The 19,661-nt window shown below is 37.9% G+C and overlaps 1 protein-coding gene across 1 annotated transcript in view; it reads right to left on the bottom strand.

Annotated features, from left to right (window-relative positions):
- Positions 1 to 1,124: 1,124 nt before the first annotated feature.
- Uhrf2 (ubiquitin like with PHD and ring finger domains 2) overlaps positions 1,125 to 19,661 on the bottom strand; it is an 80,569-nt gene continuing 62,032 nt past the window's right edge. Inside the window, exons 7-16 of the mRNA XM_075973823.1 lie at positions 19,101 to 19,224; positions 18,387 to 18,494; positions 16,891 to 16,995; positions 13,704 to 13,810; positions 11,400 to 11,562; positions 10,500 to 10,640; positions 6,903 to 6,999; positions 6,473 to 6,630; positions 3,077 to 3,175; positions 1,125 to 2,123 (exon numbers count right to left, since the gene is read on the bottom strand). Of these exons, the coding sequence (XP_075829938.1) occupies positions 1,977 to 2,123; positions 3,077 to 3,175; positions 6,473 to 6,630; positions 6,903 to 6,999; positions 10,500 to 10,640; positions 11,400 to 11,562; positions 13,704 to 13,810; positions 16,891 to 16,995; positions 18,387 to 18,494; positions 19,101 to 19,224 (1,249 nt within the window). The 3' untranslated portion in view covers positions 1,125 to 1,976. The remainder of the gene's footprint in view (positions 2,124 to 3,076; positions 3,176 to 6,472; positions 6,631 to 6,902; positions 7,000 to 10,499; positions 10,641 to 11,399; positions 11,563 to 13,703; positions 13,811 to 16,890; positions 16,996 to 18,386; positions 18,495 to 19,100; positions 19,225 to 19,661) is intronic.

The following is a 19,661-nucleotide window of genomic DNA, read 5'->3' as shown; positions in this document are numbered from 1 at the left end:
AAAAATCTCCATAAGAGACAGATGGACAGGCTATTCAATTTGCCAATAAAATGGACAACAGGCTAGTCATTTTGGAACAAGAAATCTCACTTGAAAAAATGTCCTCCCGCCATTGGTCTGAAGGCTAGCAAGTGGGGCTTCTTGATTGATGACTGATGTGAAAAGACACACACACACCCCACTCCTTTCTACTGGCAAGTTTAATAACTAACCACGGCACTGTGTTTCCCAGAACCTTACTTTGAATTGAATATAGTAAATCAAAAAACAAAAACGAATTTTATGTTTATCCTTAGGTAAGAGCTTACACGGGAGAAAGTACAGGTTACAAATTTGGACTTTAGTTACCCCAGTCTACTGCAGGAGCAAGGGCCGGTTTAATAATACATGCCTCTTAATGCTTGGAAGGATTATGTTAATCCACATAAAAACATATGTAAGTCCCAGCATGCAAGAGGCAGAGGCAGGTAGATAACAAAGGGTTCCAGGTTAGACTGATCTACTTAGTGAGCTCCAGGCTCGCCAGGGATTCATAGTGAGACCCTGTCTCAAAAAAGAAAAAGTGAATACAAACTTTCAATATTCATATTGAACATTAAATAACAATATTCAATAATAAATAGTAATAAATTAACAACAGATGTGTATATAAATCTGTGTATTTGATCTACTTTCTGAAATATCAAGTAGCACTCAAAATACTCAGAAAAAAGCTGCATATAACAAAGGACGGAGACGGCTCAGCAGGGCAGAGCACAGGCTGTTCAGTTCCCAGCACTCACACACTGGGTGACTGAGGACCATCTTTGACTCCAGTTTCAAGGGCTCTCTGTGGGCACTGCATGCATGCACGGAGTATATGTACAGCCATAAATAAAAACAAATGAGAATCTTCAATTAGTAATTGCATATCATAAAAGTTGGGATGTTCGTTCGAAGAATATCCCCATTTACAATTAAGCCAAAGGTGAAATGTGTCCTTACTGTGTCAGCCTTCATTCTAGCTTTCAGACCAAAATCAGAGTAAACATGTTTCAGTAAGACACAATGAAAACCAAAAACTGGTTTACAGAACTCCACAGAACAAGCCCGAAGAATGTAAAGAAGTAAAGCTCAATGTGCCATTGTCTGATCATAAAATATTTATTAAGGAATACTCTTAAGGAATATAGTGAATATAAAATTTAGGATCACAATGTGAAGCAATTTCAATCTTCTCAAAAGTCAGCACAGCCCTCATAATCTGCAGATGGAAAACTAGTAAGAATTACTAAAGCGGCCAGCCTACGACAGAAGTGGCTTTCATGAACATGTACAACTAGAGCTTCAGACGCCTGTCATTGCAAAACCACACCACATTACACTAATGCAGCAACAACGCATTCATATTGTTCTCATTAGTCATTAGTAGTCAATTGGCATAAAACACCAGAAAAAAACCACAATGGAGATCACAAATGAGTTAAAAAGTGAACCTGTTCTTGTCAAACACACACGGTGATGTAAACAGACACATTTAAAAAGTACTATGCATATTACAGAAGCTGTGTTCATTCCGACAATCTCATCTGTCTTCTTTCCTGGAAAAGCAAATTACAAGAAACAGGCACAACTAATATCTGGGAGGCAGTGTGTAGCTAAAATCTCATTTAACTAATTAGTCAATGATTTTTTTTAAAAATCCCCATAAATCTTTTCTGTCCTGAGGTAGTTGCAAAATAAATCATAAATTGGGTATCAACTACAGTGGAGGCTTTGACTCTTCATTATGAGTTGTTACTGAGAAGAACTACCTTTTGATATCTAAAAGACAGTGGAGAATGGGCCTCTTACTACACACACAGGAGGATGGCTGTGGGAAAGAGGAGCAGCTGCTTCCAAATGAGAGACATGGTCCAGCATCGCTTTAACCACCCCCACTCATTTTAGACTTGATACTGTCCAAAAGCCACCGGGACAACACAGAAGCACGCAGATCACCGCCCTTTGCTGTAGCCAGGGAAGAACAGGTCAAGTAGAGTCTGCAGAGTCTCATTTAGAATCATGACGTAATTCTGGCCGAGATCATGCCGGCAAACAGGGCAGGAGAAAACCTGGGCCTTAAAGGAGCGCTGTAAGCAATCCTAAGGTAAAAACAAAGGAAAATACACATAAGGGAAGGGGAGAGGGATGGAGGAAGGGAGACAGGGAAAAAGCAAGAAAAGAGGGAGAAAACAGCTACCATCATATGGACAACCACTCAATAGTAATGTCCTTAATAAAAACTAGACACTTCCTGTTCATTCCAAGAGAACAGTTCTGAAGACCTGAATCAGCACCACACTGTCTACAGTCATAGCTTTACTAACAGACTGTGAGACTTCCAGTAAATGACTCAAGTAGCTTGTGCTTCGATTTCCTTAGCCAGTGAGGTTAGAGTCCAGGGATGCTTCCCACTACCTTAACCTTATTTAATCTTGAAAGAATTCTGCTGCACAGAATTAAAATATCTTATCAAATCATTAAACATAAGAGGTCCTCTGAAGTACGTTCAGTTGTACTAAATCCAGAGCTTACTGACATACGGTTAGGCATGAATATGTACGTAGAAGATGTTTCCATCTCACAAAGGAAACAAGTTAAAGTTAGATCAGCACACAACACCACACGTGGTACGGCAAGCTTTTAAGCCCGTCTTAACTAAAGCTTGATTTTCCTCTTCAAGTGCCTCGAGAGACAGCACAATACTCAATTTCCCTGAACATCCTGTCAGAAAGGACATTTTATTAAATACATGGAGCTCTTTCAGTTTGCAGTACAGTGTGTAAAATATTTGCCAACTATTACAGAGAAAAAATAGTGGCACTGTGGTGTCTCAGTCTCCACTCAACCCTTCCTCAGCTCACATACAATAGAATACATCTAACTATATGTATTCTATGAGAATTACTGTTATTATGTAATCTTAAATTGCATTTACCATCAAGATGTAAATGAAGTTCTCTAACTAGCAAAGGGCCCATGGCTACTCATACGCTAAAACTGGTGGCACCCACCGTGTGGCCAGTCTAGAAAGGGAAGGTGACACTGTACTCACCTTACAGACATTGTGCAAGCACTCTGTTGTGACAGGCTGATACACCAGCTCCTGGCAGCACACACACATGAAAGACTGTTCCAGTTTTTTCAGAAAATTCTACAATGATGCCCAACAGGAGGAAAGAAGAAAAGATCAACAGCTCAAATATACTAATGAATTCTAAATGATGACATAAAATCTTTGTCACTTTTAACAGGCTTTCTACTAGGAAATCAAGTAGTGACTTTCTAAAATTAACTAACTAAATGAAAGAAACTACGGAAACTTTATCAAAGTCCCACAAAACTTGCCAGTTTAGTGGTAATAACTATTTTGTTTGCTTTTGTTTTATTTTGGGCGTTGTGCTTAACAGAGAGAGCAGGAGGCAAACTATTCTTCCTTTCTGCATAGTTGGAGCTTCTGCCTCTTGAGTTCTGGGTAACAAGAATGTGCTACCATGAGCAGCTATTTTTGACTTAAAGGGGCAGGAATGAGGGAGCTGGAGGCAGTCAGACGGCTCAGCAGAAACCAGCCTGATGTCAAGCCTGACAACTTGAGATTCACCACCGGGAACCACATGGTGGAAAGTGAGTTATCCTCTGACCCCCAGGGGTATACCAAGAAACACACCCACACACCACGTCCCAAGGAATGTGGTGTACCACTTGCCCATCACCGTATATACAACAGAAAACAGGCAGTTCATCACAAGGCCAAACAGTACTCTGTCCTTTTTACTCTGTAAGTTCCACTGCACAGATTCCAGCAAATTAAATACATCAGCTGGTCAGTCTTTCCCTGTAACAAGCTACAATGTTCTCGTTCTCTCTCTTCTCTACTCTCTCCCTCTCTCCCTCTCTCCCTCCCTCCCTCTCTCTCTCTCTCCTAAAACTGCTTTAGGCAAGAGCTCTACAGTGTCCAGTGCAACTTACAAATCCTGTACTTTACAGGGGGCTAGGTTGTATTTATTTATAATGGAGTACAATTGCAAACGTACTCAAAATGCTATCCTCCTGCATCTTCAAAAGCCATCATTAGTTCCAATTTGTCCTGGATGTGTGTGCCCTTCCTTCCTTTCTTCTTGAGAAAGGTCTCACTCACTATGTAGCCCAGGTTGGGCTGGAACTCAGAGATCAGCTAGACTCTGCCTCTGCTTCCTGTGTGCTAGAATTAAACTATGCACCACCATGCTTGGCTTGTTTGTGTCTATTAAACTAGAAAAGGGTGGTTTTCCAACAGTCATAAAGATGATCATCCATTTGTTTATAATATTAATAATAGATACTCTTTAAGGTTTCTTTTTTTCACTAATAGGAAGAATTTACAAGCTCTTCAAATTAAAACATCAATAAATGTTACATTTTAAAAGATGTCTTCACATTAAATCAACTGAATTACAAATAAAGCATTAATGTGATACACTAAAGAATATGTCACTACATGTTCAGAGTAACTGCCAGCTTCAAGTCATAACAGCTGGATGAGGCATGTCAGGTCTTGTTAAGAGTAGGACACCAATGCCCACACATTTCTGTTCACTCAGGTGGCTTCTCTCACTGCAGTAGTATCTGCTACTTTGTCCCATCCCATCCTTATCTGGAGCTCACTGATGTTATCTACCACTAACCAGCTATATCTTCCCCAAGAATTCTAACTGTTCATCTAAGTTATGATTAACAACTGATGTATTCTGTGTAGCCCAAGGGAAATGAGTCGGACCTCATTCTCTTTATAGCTGAGTCCCTTGTCTAATAAACAATACCTCTCACAGAACAAAATCACCATACCCAGGATACTTAAAAAACAAAATCTAAGCCCCACCTTATCAAGACTAACCCAAGATATCAATCACATAGATTTCTGATATAAAGCCAAACAGTATTTAATAACCTTTTCTAATACACTAAATACAATAATGGTTCTCAACAAAAAAGGTAAAACAATCACAGGAGGCCTTCCAGGCTAGATGGGCACAGATACCCTTTATTTTACTCCCTTTAGATACATGAGACATTTTAGCTGTTGCAAAAAAGGAAATAAACGCAACAGAAAAGGGAAAAATTAGAAAGTGATGGCAAAATATAATTTACTTAAAGCTCACTCACAGCTACCATACTACTACTTTAGAAAGAAAGATAAAAAACTACATCACACTCGAGAGATCAAATTAACAAACAAAATAAAAGATATAATAAAGCAAATGAGGAAATAGCTCTCATTTGAAGCTTTTGATTTGGTGAACTCAGCTTAACATGAAATTTACACATTAACCTTGTTAGCTCTCCCCCACCCCCTCTGAAACAGGGTCTCTCTATGTAGCCCTGGATGCTCTGGAAATTGATATGTTGTAGACCAGGTTGGCCTTAAACTCAAAGGCCTCTGCCTCCTGAGTGCTGGGATTAAAGGAATATACCACTAGGCTCAGCTTCATTTTAAAATTTAATGATTACAAAACCAAGAAAAAAACTAGATTAGAAAATCTTTAAAATTATGTGTGTATTTGTATGTGTACTGAGGTGGGGTATCTGTGCATGTGTGAAGGAAGGTGCTTGTAAGGGTCCAGGAGAGAGCAATGGTCCCCCAGAGATGGAATTATAGGTTATAGGTGGCTGTAAGCTGTCCAACCTGGGTGCTAGGAACTGGGACTGGGTGTTCTGTGAGAGAACAAGCTTTTAACCATGGAGCCACCTTTCCAACCGCAGATGAAAAACATTTGAATGGATCAAGACTGGTTTGCTTACTTAAAAGCTGAACACACAAGTTTTGAAAATCAAACAACTATTTAAGACTTACACTATTAGTGATCTCTGAACTATAATAATAGAAATCTTTCAGCTGAGTTTTAGATTCAGTTGATTAAGTTTTACAAGTGAAAATTCTTTCCAAAAAGAGTACCTCGATGTAAGTTAATTAGTTCCTGATTATCAGTATCTTAGAAGTTTAAAATAAATTTACAGGTGTTTAAATTTACTGACTCCTGTTAGTTCTGAAAGGTGGAGGAAATTGATTAGAAAACTACATAAGATACAGTTTAGACTGACTTGAGAAAACCAATTTCCATTATTAATATCAGAGCATCATTATTGAAGAAAAATGTTATACCGGTGATGTGGGATGCCCTTCTGTATGCTGTGAATGTTTTATTACCATTGGTTAATACAGAAGGTGATTTGGCCAACAGCCAAGCAGAATAGAACCAAGTGGGAAATCCAAGCAGAGATACAGGGAAAAAGAAGGGTGGGTTGAGAGGAGAAGTCAGCAGCCATGGGGCATGTGGCAATACACAGATTGTAGACTTAGTCAGTGAAAAGCCTGAGTCATCAGCCAAACCATTAGAATATTAAGCCTCAAAATGATTTTTTATAAGCAGCTAAGGGGACTGAGCAGGACAGAGAAAAGTCTCCAGTTACTTACGGGTCCTTCTACAAGAGATGCAAGCACTTCATCCCATAGCTTCTGGTTCTGACAGTCTTCTCTGATCAGGCGTTGCTGCTGAGGGCTGAGTTGAAAGGCTTCTACTGCTTCTGTGGACTCAGATGTCTTCAGCACTTTGGAGGCACTTGGACACTCATCTAGGTATAGTTATAAACTCTGTCAGTAGACTTGAACAGTTCTGCTTAGAAACTGTAACAATGTTTAGAAGGAAGATGAGCACATGGAACAGCATCTTTGAGTCCAGGATACTTGTTGATATGGTTATTACTCTATTAAAGAGACTGGTCCCCTCAGAAAACAAACAACCAAAACCCCCACAAAATCCTTATTATAATTGTTTGAGTCCCTCAATTTAGCCTCTCTATATGAAAATGTGTTATTAATATGTATGCTCCAGATCACCACTTACCATCTGAAGCTGGTCTCTTGGTTGCTTCTTTGGTCTGCTTCTTTGACTGTCCCTTTGTCTTCTTCCCTTCCTTATCTGATGGGTAACCTGCTGGATACTGATGAGGGGTGTAAAAAGAAAATGCTTATTTAAATTTCATAGGGTGAAATGTTAAAATGCTTTACAATTTACTGATCTTATCTTCAGATCTAAGAGAAGAAAATTTTCACATGCTTTATTGGTGTCTTGAAAATTAAAAAAAAAACTAGATATGAAGTAGAGATAAAACACGGAGCACAGGAAATGATATTCATAGACAAGATGAAAATGGTAGTTCCAATCTCAAACAAAAAAGGAGTGCCAAATTTCTCATCTCCCAAAACTATGGATGGAAGGAGATTTTAGAAACCCAAATAAAACTATGTTAACTTTCTATGATCCAATGGTAGATACATTCTATATCTATGGATACCTATTGTTGAGGGAAGGAATGACTTTGTGATAATGCTCATGTCTAAAGCTCAATGTGTTTCTGGCCTCAACACATTACTACTCATCATAGTAGATATATTTTCATAATCCTACTCAGATTCCTCTAATATATTTGACCAACACTGGGATCTAAAGACCTCTGAAAATGAATTTGGCAAATTAAAAATGTTCATAGAATAAATTATTTTAGTTATTCTAATAGCTGATGGATCTCATCTAAGGCATCATTTCTAGGAGTTTAAAAAAACAAGAAAAACAGAAACAGACTTGCACTCAAGGACACACAGTCACCTGCATGGGTGGTCAGACTCTGCCCACAGTTCAGCCGTGATATGCAGTGTGGGTAGAGCCAAGTTGAAAGGACAATGCTGGTTGGTTTCATGGGAAGAACAAGGACGGGGACAGTGAGAGATGAACTTAAACCACAACCTTGAAAACAGCCTCAGAAACAAAGTATACCATATACAGGCTGTTTAGGGGAATGTAGCCACGTCATCCACATTCACATAAACCCTTTATGGGTTTACATCATAGCATGTACCAAGGGGAAAAAGACAAAGAAGAGGAATGAGGAAGAGTGAGAATGGTAAAAAGCAAACCACTCCTATGAGACATAACTCTACCTTTCCCCTACAAAAAAACCTTCAAGTTCCAATTAGAATTAAAAATATTTTGCTTTTTATCTATACATTCAACGCAATCCCCATTAAAATGCCAACGCAATTGTTTACAGACCTCAGAAAAAAACAATACTCAACGTCATATGGAAAAACAAAAACCCCAAGCAAGCTGAAACAATCCTGTACAATAAAAGAACATTCGTATTTCAAGTTATACTACAGATCTATAGTAATAAAAACTACATGGCATTGGCATAAAATCAGACAGGTTGGTCAATGAAATGAAATCAAAGACCCAGATGTAAATCCAAACATCAATGGACATAAAAGAAGCCAGAAATACACAGTGGAAAAAAGAAAGCATCTTCAACAAATGGTGTCAGCATGTAAAAGAATGCAAATACAATCACGTCTATGATCCTTCACAAAATGCGAGTCCAAGTGGATCAAAGTCCTCAACATAAAACCAGATACATTGACCCTAATAGAGCAAAAAGTGGGGAACAGCTTTAAATGCATTGGCACAGGCGACAACTTCCTGAACAGAACACTGATAGCACAGGCACTAAGAATAACCAATAAATGGGACCTCATGAAACTGAAAAGCTTCTGTAAGGCAAAGGACACTGTCAAATGGACAAGGTGGCAGTCTACAGAATGGGAAAAAAATTATCATCTCCACATCCAACAGAGGGCTAATATTCAAAATATATAAAGAACTCAATAAACTAGATATCAACCAACAAAAAGTCCAATTAAAAATGAGATACAGGAGCTGGGCGGTGGTGGCGCACACCTTTAATCCCAGCACTCGGGAGGCAGAGACAGGCGGATCTCTGGAGTTCGAGACCAACTATACAACTCTTGAACATACACCCAAAGGATGCTCTGCCACAAGGACACTTGCTCAACTCTGTCCATAGCAGTTTTATTCTTAATAGTCAGAAATTGAGAAACAGCCTAGATGTCTCTCAACCAAAGGATGGATAAAGAAATGTGGTACATTAACACAATGAAGTATTACTCAGCTGTTAAAAACTATGGCATCATAAAATTTTCAGGCAAATGGATGGAACTAGAAAAAAAATAACCTGAGAGAAGTAACCCAGATCCAGAAAGACAAACATGGCATGCACTCACTGATAAGTAAACATTAGCTATTAAATAGAGGATAATCATACTACAATCCACAGACCCAGAGAGTCTAAGTAACGAGGGCTCACGGAGGGGACAGGTAATGCATCAATCTCCTGGGAAGGGGAAATAGAACAGATTTTTATGGGTAGATTGAGGGCAGGTAGGGATGGGAACAGGAAGGTTCAGGTGGTGGAGGTGGAGGGAGATGGTACTGGGAGATGTGACTGGAATTGAGGGGTATGGGGGTGCAGTGCAGAAACTCATTGCAACAGAAACTTCCTGGAATCTAGAAGAGACTCTAATGAAGTCTCCTAGTAATGGGGGATACAGAGTCCAAACTGGCCACCTTCTATAACCAGACAAGGCTCCCAGCAGTGGGACTCAAGACATCAACCCAGCCACAAAACCTTGACCTACAATATGTCCTGCCTGTAAGATGCGCTGGGGTAATGGTGGTACACAACTTGTGGGAGTGGCCGACCCATTACAAGTCCAACTTGAGGTCTATGCCACAAGAGAAAACCCACGTCTGACACTGCCTGGGAGGTCAGGAATCAGAAGTCAAACACAACTGGCAAAAAAGAAAAAAAAAGTCAATGAAATTATTCCTAATGATATTCTGCTATATTCATGGATTGGTGCCTAGCACAACTGACATCAGAGAAGCATCATCCAGCAACTGATGGGAGCAGAAGCAGAGATCCCAGTCAAACGTGAGGCGGAGCCATGGGAATCCTGCCGAAGAGGGGGAAGGACGGACTGTAGGAGACAGAGGGGTCAAGGACACAAGAACATAGGCCACAAAAATCAATTAACTAGGGTTCTAGGGGGCTCAGATTCTGAACCAACAATCAATAGCCTGAGTTTTTAGCTAGGTTCTCTGCATAACTTATGATTGTGTTGCTTGGTGTTCTTTTGGACACCTAACAGAGGGGGATGTCTCTGACTCTTTTGCCTGTTCTTGGGACTCTTTTCCTCCTACTGATTTGCCCCTCCCGGTCCTGATATAAGGGTTTGTGCTAGCCTTATTGTAATTTGTTCTGATGTGTTTGGTTGATATCCCTGGGAAGCTTGTGGGGTTTTTTGTTCGTTCGTTTGTTTGTTTTTGAAAAATGGAGTAGATCTGGGGAAGAAGGGATGTGTATTGGGGGAAAGGGCACAGGGAGGAATGGAGGAAAGGCAATCTGTGATTGAGATGCAATATATGAGAGAATTAAAAAAACTTGAAAAGAAAAAAATTTCTGCTTTTCACTAACAAGTCCAGATTTTCCCGAGCACAGTCACACAGTAACATGATGATACTCTGTTAAAAGCCCAGAGATAACTGTACATTCTTTTAGCACATGAACAGTGCAGACCAAGGTCTAACCTGCAATCGCAGACACAGTCTCCTTGATCGTTCTATTCCTTCTGAGGTCCAAGGTGCAGGCTCAACATCATCTCTTCTTAAAAGATAACGCCAAACCAAGAAGCCATGGCTGGATGAAATCTCTGGCCAGTATTTCACTACCTATACATGACATTGAGATTTAAAGTTTAGACTAACCATGACACCATCATATTAATAGTTTTAAATAAATCTGCTATAATTAATGCAACTTCAGAATATTTGCTTTATCATAAGAACAGGGAATAAGTCAAGAATATTATTAACACATTGTTATGAGCTTATTTTCTTTTAATCTAGTTCTTACATAAGAAAATAATTCTATAAACTTAACACAGTAACAAATTAACAGAATTTTGCAAATTAGGCAGAGAAAAATGGTGGTAGCTGATTTGTTTATTCTATATATAAGGATACAAATACATTTTTATATTGTATGTATTCTGCTTTCAAAAATCTATTGTAATTATTAAAATTAAAAGGATTTTAAAGATACATAGTAACCAAGATATATAATGGTCAAACTACTTACATGGTTTTATCATACAGACTATACTAAATATAGAAACCTTGGGTCTAGAGTGCAGCGTTCACCCAGTGTGCACAAATCATGGATTAGAGCCCCATCAGTACCAAACAAGAAAAAACCAGAAAGAACGCCACCTGGGCCCTAATTGTAACTCTGCCTTAGGAGCTTTCAAAGCCATTTTTCAAAATCTTGAAGTTAAGAGTTCACGTCATCTATCGTTTACATTGTGGAGGAGCAGAAATGCCATCGGAACCAGCCTATCCTTTCTCTAGCCCACCCAGAGTAGTTCCTTATGGTAAACATGTCTTAAAAGCCCCAGAATGACCAAGGAGATGTCATGCCAGATAGAGCACCTTATAAATGCCATCATATCTGTTGCCTTCTTCTGGAGCATATTTGCTGATCTTCCTCCCTTTAAAACTGCGTATCACTCTGACTGGCTTACCAGCTCTCCAATTCCGAGATTCTGCTCCAATTTTATCATCCAATGGAGCATCACAGTTTAGGGCCAATGCCCTAAAAAAAATAAAACAAAGTCTTTATACCAAGCAATCTTTAAGCATATAACTGAGTCATTAGCTCAATTAAAAAGTAAATTATGCCTTACCTGATGATTTAGATCCTATGATTCTTTCCACATTATTCCAGACAATAGGATTATGCTTTCCCCCACCAGCAGAGAAGACAAATCAGTTTTCTGATGTCACCCCCAAGCCAGGGGATTGGTTCCCAGATAGCCTGTAGGGTTCTTCTGAAAGTAATAACATCTGTGCCACGTATAATAGAGAACAACTAGAAATACATGGAATCTGCTGAAGATAATGTTTGTGGAGAAAAGGGAGAATGTTGGGAAACTAAAGTAAGTGATTGCTTTAAAAGTCAATTTTTGATGAAATGAGGTAAATTGCTGGAATAATGTAGAAAGAAATCCAGAAAAATAAATTAGTCAGCAAAGAACAAACAGCTTTTCTAGATTTTTCACATTCCAGACAGCAAAAATTCTGAAAAGTCTAAAGGATATTAAGAACAAGTGTGACATGAGCATATTCTCTGAAGACTTCCACAGAAGGATAAACTCAGGTGCATCAAAATGCCAGGAAAATCCTGACAGTGAAGAAATTAGGTTCTCTGAGACTTCTATGATTTATTGATTACACACAACAAGGAGAACCACTGTGCAGAAGGAGCATGTTTTGGCAGAAAATCCTCCTTAGCATACAGTGGTAAATCAGTGACTATATTAGATGTTATAAGAACTTTTGATGAATATCTAGTTCTAAATGTAGCACAATCTACTCAAGTTGGGATATTCCTAACCTCGGTGAAGGAAAAACATTGCTAACACATAGGGTTAAAATTTGAGTTGGCTCAGTAGGTAAACTGCCACCTTATAAGTAAGAGGACCTAAGTTTGGATTCCTAAAACCTCCATACAATGTTATTATCAATTTAAGATGCAGGTTCACTGGAAAAAAACATGTCAGGCTATTTCTGACTTCTAAGTTATTCTTTAAGAGCTGTCTTCTTTGTAGGAAAAGGATAGCAAGGATTATACTCCTATTTTAGGATTGTGATTTCACCAGTACAACTGATGTGTCTCCTCTGCTAGTTCAGTAAAATAATCCTACTGTCAGAAATAATATACAAGACATGAAACCAATATTCTATGTAACCTGGTATAAAGTCTTGAAATAATACTGGTATATTCTTTCCTTGACATAGTAATAAGAAAGTAAAGGGACAATATTTAAAACTCAATACCTTATATTCAAAGTGCAAAAATAATCATTTTTACTCAATGCTAAAATACTCTTTATAGGATATAAAAATTCTTAACTTTTATATAGTTTACAAAATTTTTACTACGACAAGTTATAAAGCTATCTTTGCTATCTAGGATTTCAGTTACTTTGTAAACATCAGCATGCATTTATAAAATAAAATATTTAGAAATGAAAATTTGTATCCCGTAGTTGTAAGAATGACACTAGTATTTAAAATCAATGCAATGTGGATTTTTTGCAATGTATTTTTATAACTAAGAAGTCATTTTATTAATACAAATTCTAAAAGTGCTTATAGTGCAGACTGATTAAATTACCTGACATTTCACTTTCCTATTCTCAAAAGGCTAGTTCACATTAGTGAGTCACCTCTAAAACAAACTTGTACAGGAAAGACAAAAGTGTCAAGGAGAGCGTCACTTTGGTTTTTGACTTATAGTCACCTTATCTCCAACTTCACTTAAATCATATAGCTTCCTTTCTTTCAAAGGAAGAAATGTCAACATGTTTCAACATGTATACCACATGTATCAAATAAGGGGGAAAAATGCCACTTAAAAATTAACAAAATGAGCCGGGCGGTGGTGGCGCACGCCTTTAATCCCAGCACTTGGGAGGCAGAGGCAGGCGGATCTCTGTGAGTTCGAGACCAGCCTGGTCTACAGAGCTAGTTCCAGGACAGGCTCCAAAGCCACAGCGAAACCCTGTCTCGAAAAACCAAAAAAAAAAAAAAAAAATTAACAAAATGACCAAAGGAATTTTAATTTCCTGTAACTCCTAGTTGAAGATTCTGCCCTACAGCTGAAATGACAAGTGATCCCAATAGGATCTCAGTTTCAGGAACCCCTAGATCGTACAGTCTTTAGAACAGCACCTGTTCATGTTTGTTAGTGTTTGATCAGCCGATGGTGCACCGATTCTTTTATTACCAGCAAGATTTTTACCACCACTTCCAGTGTACGTGAACTCATCACCTCGGTCCTAGAGGAAAAGATTTGTTTAGAGTGAAATGCTTAAACCTGAGTGTAATTTTACCAATTCTCATTTTAGTCACAACATTAAGATGTTATTGACATGTTTCTCAGAGAATTTACTAAAATAAAGTAAAATGTAATAATGTGTGTAGTATACTTTCAAGTTTTATCATTTGATCTAAAGATTTTGGTTCAAAGTTCTAGTTTCCATTATCTTCAAACACAGTTATTCTCATGTGTGTATCTAAGTTATAGACAACATTTTTCAACGTAAGGGCTTATGGGCTAGAAACATTTCATTTAATTCAATAGTAACTGACGTATCAACACTAGCTTGCAGGTGTTGATACAACATTGTCACTTTCAGAAACATTCCATGATGGAATTCTTGGCTGGCATCTACATTGTACAGAATTTTTTTGATGAACATTCATATTTGACATGGACATTATATAAGCTTTATAAAGTTAAGTTTACACAAAAGCTTCACCTTCGAGTTTTAATAACATAGTAATTTTGTATATTTCATATTATGAATTCATTCATGATATACTTAGATTTAAAAAATGCGCATTACTACTATTAGTAATGTAAGCCTGGAAAATAATTTGAAAATTAAATGTAGTATTCAACACCTATTAAATTTGATAACTATGCCCAAAAGAGAAGTTAGAAAACCCTACAACCCAATAATTTCTGTAGTAGCTACAAATTTATATAGGTACAACTAAATCTTAGCCAATTCAAAGCGCAAAATAACTCCAGAAAATTATCAGTCTATAATTTATTCTAGCAATACTAGCTGGCTAGTTATCTGGCTTTTTAAATTATATTCCCATTAATTTATTTGGCTGGTGGGGCATATACGTGCCACAGCCCGCGTGTGGAGGTCAGAGGACAACTTACAAAGTTCTCTCCCTCTACCGTGTGAGTCCTTAGGATCAAACTCAGGACGCCAGGTCTGGTGGTAAAAGAATACCCACTAGCCCAGGACTTTTTTTTTTTTATTGTAAACTCAAGATAAATCTAAGACAATGATTTTTTTTTCCCTATTAAATTCTTTTTTGAAGGTTGCTTACTTCCCATACTGTTTTTCCCTTGGATTAAAGCCTAACTGAAACTGTGTGCATTCTAAGTGTTTTTCTGAGGCAAGTATGGTGGGGCAAGCTGTGACCCTAAAACTAGGAAGTGTGAAGAAAGAAGACTAGATAAAATAAGGGACCGATTTGGGCTACACAGTACATGATGCTGTCTATGAATGCATCAATGAACAAACAAGTGTTTCTATAGGCTCCCAAGCCTTCAACTAACATTAGGTTTTGAAATATTTAACATCTCTATTTTTTAAAGTAAGGAGTTAAATTTTACCTACAGTGTATTCCATTGGAAGACCCTCTAATAAACATATCCACAATGGCCCAGAGCATGCACCCTCCCTCCTTCTTTCTTTCCTCCTTCTCTCCCTCCCTCCTTACTTCCTTCTGTCTTTTACTTGTTTTTGGGACAAATCTCAGGCTGGTTTCAAACTTACAGTGTAGCTGAGGATGACCTTGAACTCCTGATCCTTTTACCCCTACCTCCCAAGTGCTGGGATAACAGGCATGTGCCACCATGCCCTACTAAAATACTTCCTAAATTGACAAGAAACAATTTTTATTTCACATTGTTTCTTGATTAACTCCAGAATACCCAAATTCATAATCACCAAGTTTTCAAGTTATAATAATGAGAGTGCTATAACAAAAAAGTAGTGAGCACAAAACAGAATAGGCACAATCTAAGCTAAACAGTGATTGAAGCAGAAGAAAAATCCTGAACCTTCTTCAAGCAGCAAACAACCAAATAATGGCTAAAATTCTATATTATACCACCAACACATTTGCACTCCAAACATTATGCCAACAAAAGCTTTCTATTAAAGCAAAAGGGAAAAAAAAATCAGCCTAGATTTGTTGTGTTTTCTGGACCATGAAGTGGCTTGTGCATGGCTGCTGCCTAGGAAGAGTATACACAAAGCTATGCCTGCTCAACCATGTAAGGCTGCCACCACCAAGAAACAGAACTTCCCATAACCCTACCCTGCTAACAAACCCTTAGCCTTGTGTGTTCAAGTCAAGCACTCTGCCATGAAGCTACATTCCCATCCCACAATTTTCCAATCTCTACTCTACCTCACAATCTGCTAAAGGAGTTAACCTAAAAATAGACTACTGTACAAATTCATGCTATCAAGCCTAGTCACACAGACCAGCAACTTCATCCTCACCTCCCCACCTAATGATTACTTCAAAGCTACCTAGATATAGCCTTAATTCATCTCATGACACTCTACCATGCCTGTAAAACAAACATATGATATTGTATGACCCAGAAATTGCACTTCTTGACCTTAGCGATGTATACAACTGTTGACTAAAGTATTCTCCGTAATAGTTAAAATCTGAAAGTAAACCAGGTACTCCTTACTAGGTAAATGGTTAAAGTGTGATATATTTATACCATAGACTCAGAAATAAACAAGACGGAACTACTAGTACACACCATAGAATCATGCTGAGTCACACACACAAAACATCTATACCCCAAATTACAGGCTACATGATCAATGCATAAAACTGGTTGAAGTGACAAAGCTATACAAATGGGAAACAGATTAGTGGTTATCAGGGGTTAGAGGGCCTGGGGACAACATAACAACAAAATCTTGAGAGCAGAAGCATTTGGCATCCTGACTGTGGAGTCAAGATCCTGGCTGTGATAGTATCTGGTAAACAATTCAGCAAAATGAAACTCTTGGGGAAGGATGCTTATCATTTCTAATGCTATTAATTGTGAATCTACATTTAAAAATAGGCTTAATTTACTAAAAAAAATAAGCTCCAAAGAGTATATAATTCTTAGTTACCAACTGTATAGGCTAAACCAACATATGTAAAAAATAGACACTGTTATATCTTATAACTTATATAGAATCAATCTTTTCAACAAAAACTATGTTTATAAAGACCGTTTTTTATGCATTTTAGACACAACGTTTGCATTTTATGAATGATCAAGATAGGTTCTAAAGATGGTATCATTACTTACAACTTCATCTGCAAATCCTCCAGCCAGCACGAGGGAATAAGCCCCGTCATTGCTGCGACCATGGATGCCACCAACATGAGGCCTGTGAACACCTGCTTCGCTCACCTACAAGGTAAAGGAAAAATAAGATCAAAGTACATTCTATATGTATAAAATTGTGAAAATAAATGTAAAAGTAACAATGGGTTTAGCCTTACAAAATGCTTCCATATGTATTATTAAAATCTAAAGCCCAATTATGTTTCACCTAGAGTTTGCTTTCTCATTTTAATTGTCCCAAATAAATCCTGAAGGTGCTGGATTTTTTTCCCCAGTTCTAGCCCCAAATCTTGCTTTGGGACCTACACACTAACAGATCCTCCTACACTGTCTTGTTTTGCTCAGTTCTAATCCATTCTATCATCAACAGAACGAGCCTTTTTATGTTTATTTCTAGACAAGAGTCTTACAAAGAAGCTGTGATTGGCATTGAATTCAATATGTATATCAGGGCTGGCCTTTAATTTGCATCATATTATTCTCCTTTTGCCTTCCTAGTACTGGGGTCACAGGCATGAGCCACCATACATGGCTTAGAAGAGTCCTTATACGGGTAGTTTTTGGTTGGGCTGGGGAGATGGGTTAGTGCCATATAAGCAAGACCAAAGTTTGGATAGGTATAGTGGTCTGCCTGTAACTCCTGCCTCAGAAGGCAGACAGGAAATCCCCGAAACAGGCTACCTAGCAAGACTAGCAGTATAGGCAAGCTGTGGATTTCATCAGAAAACTGTAGTTATTGACATTATAAAGCTGGTCAAAAGCATATGATTTGGGAGGTCAAAGACCCTATCAGAGAAGCTGCTGTTGTTTTGCTACATACACAATGCATCAAATTTAAATTGTCTTCTAAATAACTGTACTTACGCACACAGATTATTGTTGCTATTGGCTTTTGTCATGTAAGTTTCTTTTCTGCAGTGACTAGTGTTCCCTGCAGACACTCCTAATGATCAAAGTAATAGGAATTTGAATGGCCAGTCATAAGTAGGACATATATATTACCCAATCCAAGACTCAAGGAACATTGCCAAAGGGATCGAAAGAACATAAGAGGCAGAAGAGGTGAGGAAAGGTGAAGAATTTTAGTACTGGATTAACAGACACTAAATGCCTCAGTAGCTTAATATTTATTCAAGAAGTCTCAAAGAAAATGTCTAAAAGTAAGTCTAAATCAAATAAGAATTTATCACATAACTTAAAATTACTTTAAATATTAATTTTCCTAAAAGCTTACCAGTCCCATACAGAACAATAAAACAAAGTGATAACTAAGACAACTAATGCCTACTCTAATGGTGGCTCTTCTGTCTGATTATGTCTGGGAAAGACATTCTAACATGTGAATGACATGTGCTCCTAAGCTGAGACCCATTTGTAACTTAAAACAAATGTTAGCATCACTTCAACTTTAATTACATGAATTTAACCCTTTCAACTAAACCAATTTCAAAGCATACCTGGACTCTGAATCTCCAAGTTGACCCAACAGGAATACCAGGGATAGGTCCATAATGATTTGAGGGGACAATCGTACATTCTTTTGTACGACCAACACAAGCCATTCCCTGTAAGTCACAAAATAAGCTGTTTGAAAACCAATTAGGTAAAACTTTTTGATGATTTCTGATGTGGGATGTCCTTCTGTGTATGTGTTGCTCTTATTGGTCAATGAGGAAAGCTGTTTTGGGCAATGGCTTAGCAGAGTAAAGCCAGGCTGGAAATCCAAAATGAGATACACAGAAAGAGTAAGCAGGGTTAAAGAGATGCCATGTAGTCACTAAAGGAGAAAGATGCCAGAACATTATCAGTAAGCCACAACCTTGTGGCCAGATACAGATTAATAGAAATGGGTTAATTTAAGATGTAAGAGCTAGCTAGGAATATGCCTGAGCCATGGGCCACACAGTGTAGTAATTAATACACTTTTTTGTGTGTGTGATCATTTGGGTCTGGGAAACTGGGAAATGAAAGCAAAGTCTCCATCAACAGATTTCCAATTCACGTAAGATGCAAATAAAATAATTGGATCAATGAAATCATTTTTATACAACTGAATTATCACTTACAGTAAGAATTAAATTGTTTAATCTTTTATACTACCACTATCAATATTGAGACACTATTTAACTATGAATTGTTAGTAGGAAACTGAGAGGGAGTTTCATTTTTACCCTTCCCCAGTCTCGCCGGCTTTCTGTGCTAGCTGAAGGCATCTTTGCTTTCTTCTTGCTCATCTTGAGTCTTTCCCCCGCCTTTACAACCTCACTGGAATCAGTTTTACAAGAAGGACAATACCTTAAAGGAATAAAAAAGAACAAAGAATATTTGGTAACGTCATACTGAAAGCAGTGAGAGACTAATGGTCTTTCTACATCAGAACAAGAACTAGGACATATTGGGTTACAATAGAGAGCATCAACTGTCACCAAAATTTTAAACATTTCAAAAATTTCCACGTGATAAAGCTGAGAGTAAAAAAAAAAATTCTTGTTTCACTTTTAGAGAACTTTAAGATTTTTAAATTTTTTTATGATTTATTTATCTTTATTTTATGTGCATTTTGTGTGGTGTCAGATCCTCTGGAATTGGATTTTCAGACAGTTGTGAGCTGCCATGTGGGTGCTGGGAATTGAACCCGGATCCTCTGGAAGAGCAGTCAGTGCCCTTAACCACTGAGCCATTTCTCTAGCCCTAAGATTTTGTTTTATGCACCCTGAAATTCAATTCAAAAT

This window comes from Microtus pennsylvanicus, chromosome 5 (assembly GCF_037038515.1).
Source record: "Microtus pennsylvanicus isolate mMicPen1 chromosome 5, mMicPen1.hap1, whole genome shotgun sequence".
Lineage (NCBI taxonomy): Eukaryota > Metazoa > Chordata > Mammalia > Rodentia > Cricetidae > Microtus > Microtus pennsylvanicus.
Note: the sequence above shows the minus strand (reverse complement) of the source record. Positions and strands in the feature narration are given on the sequence as shown.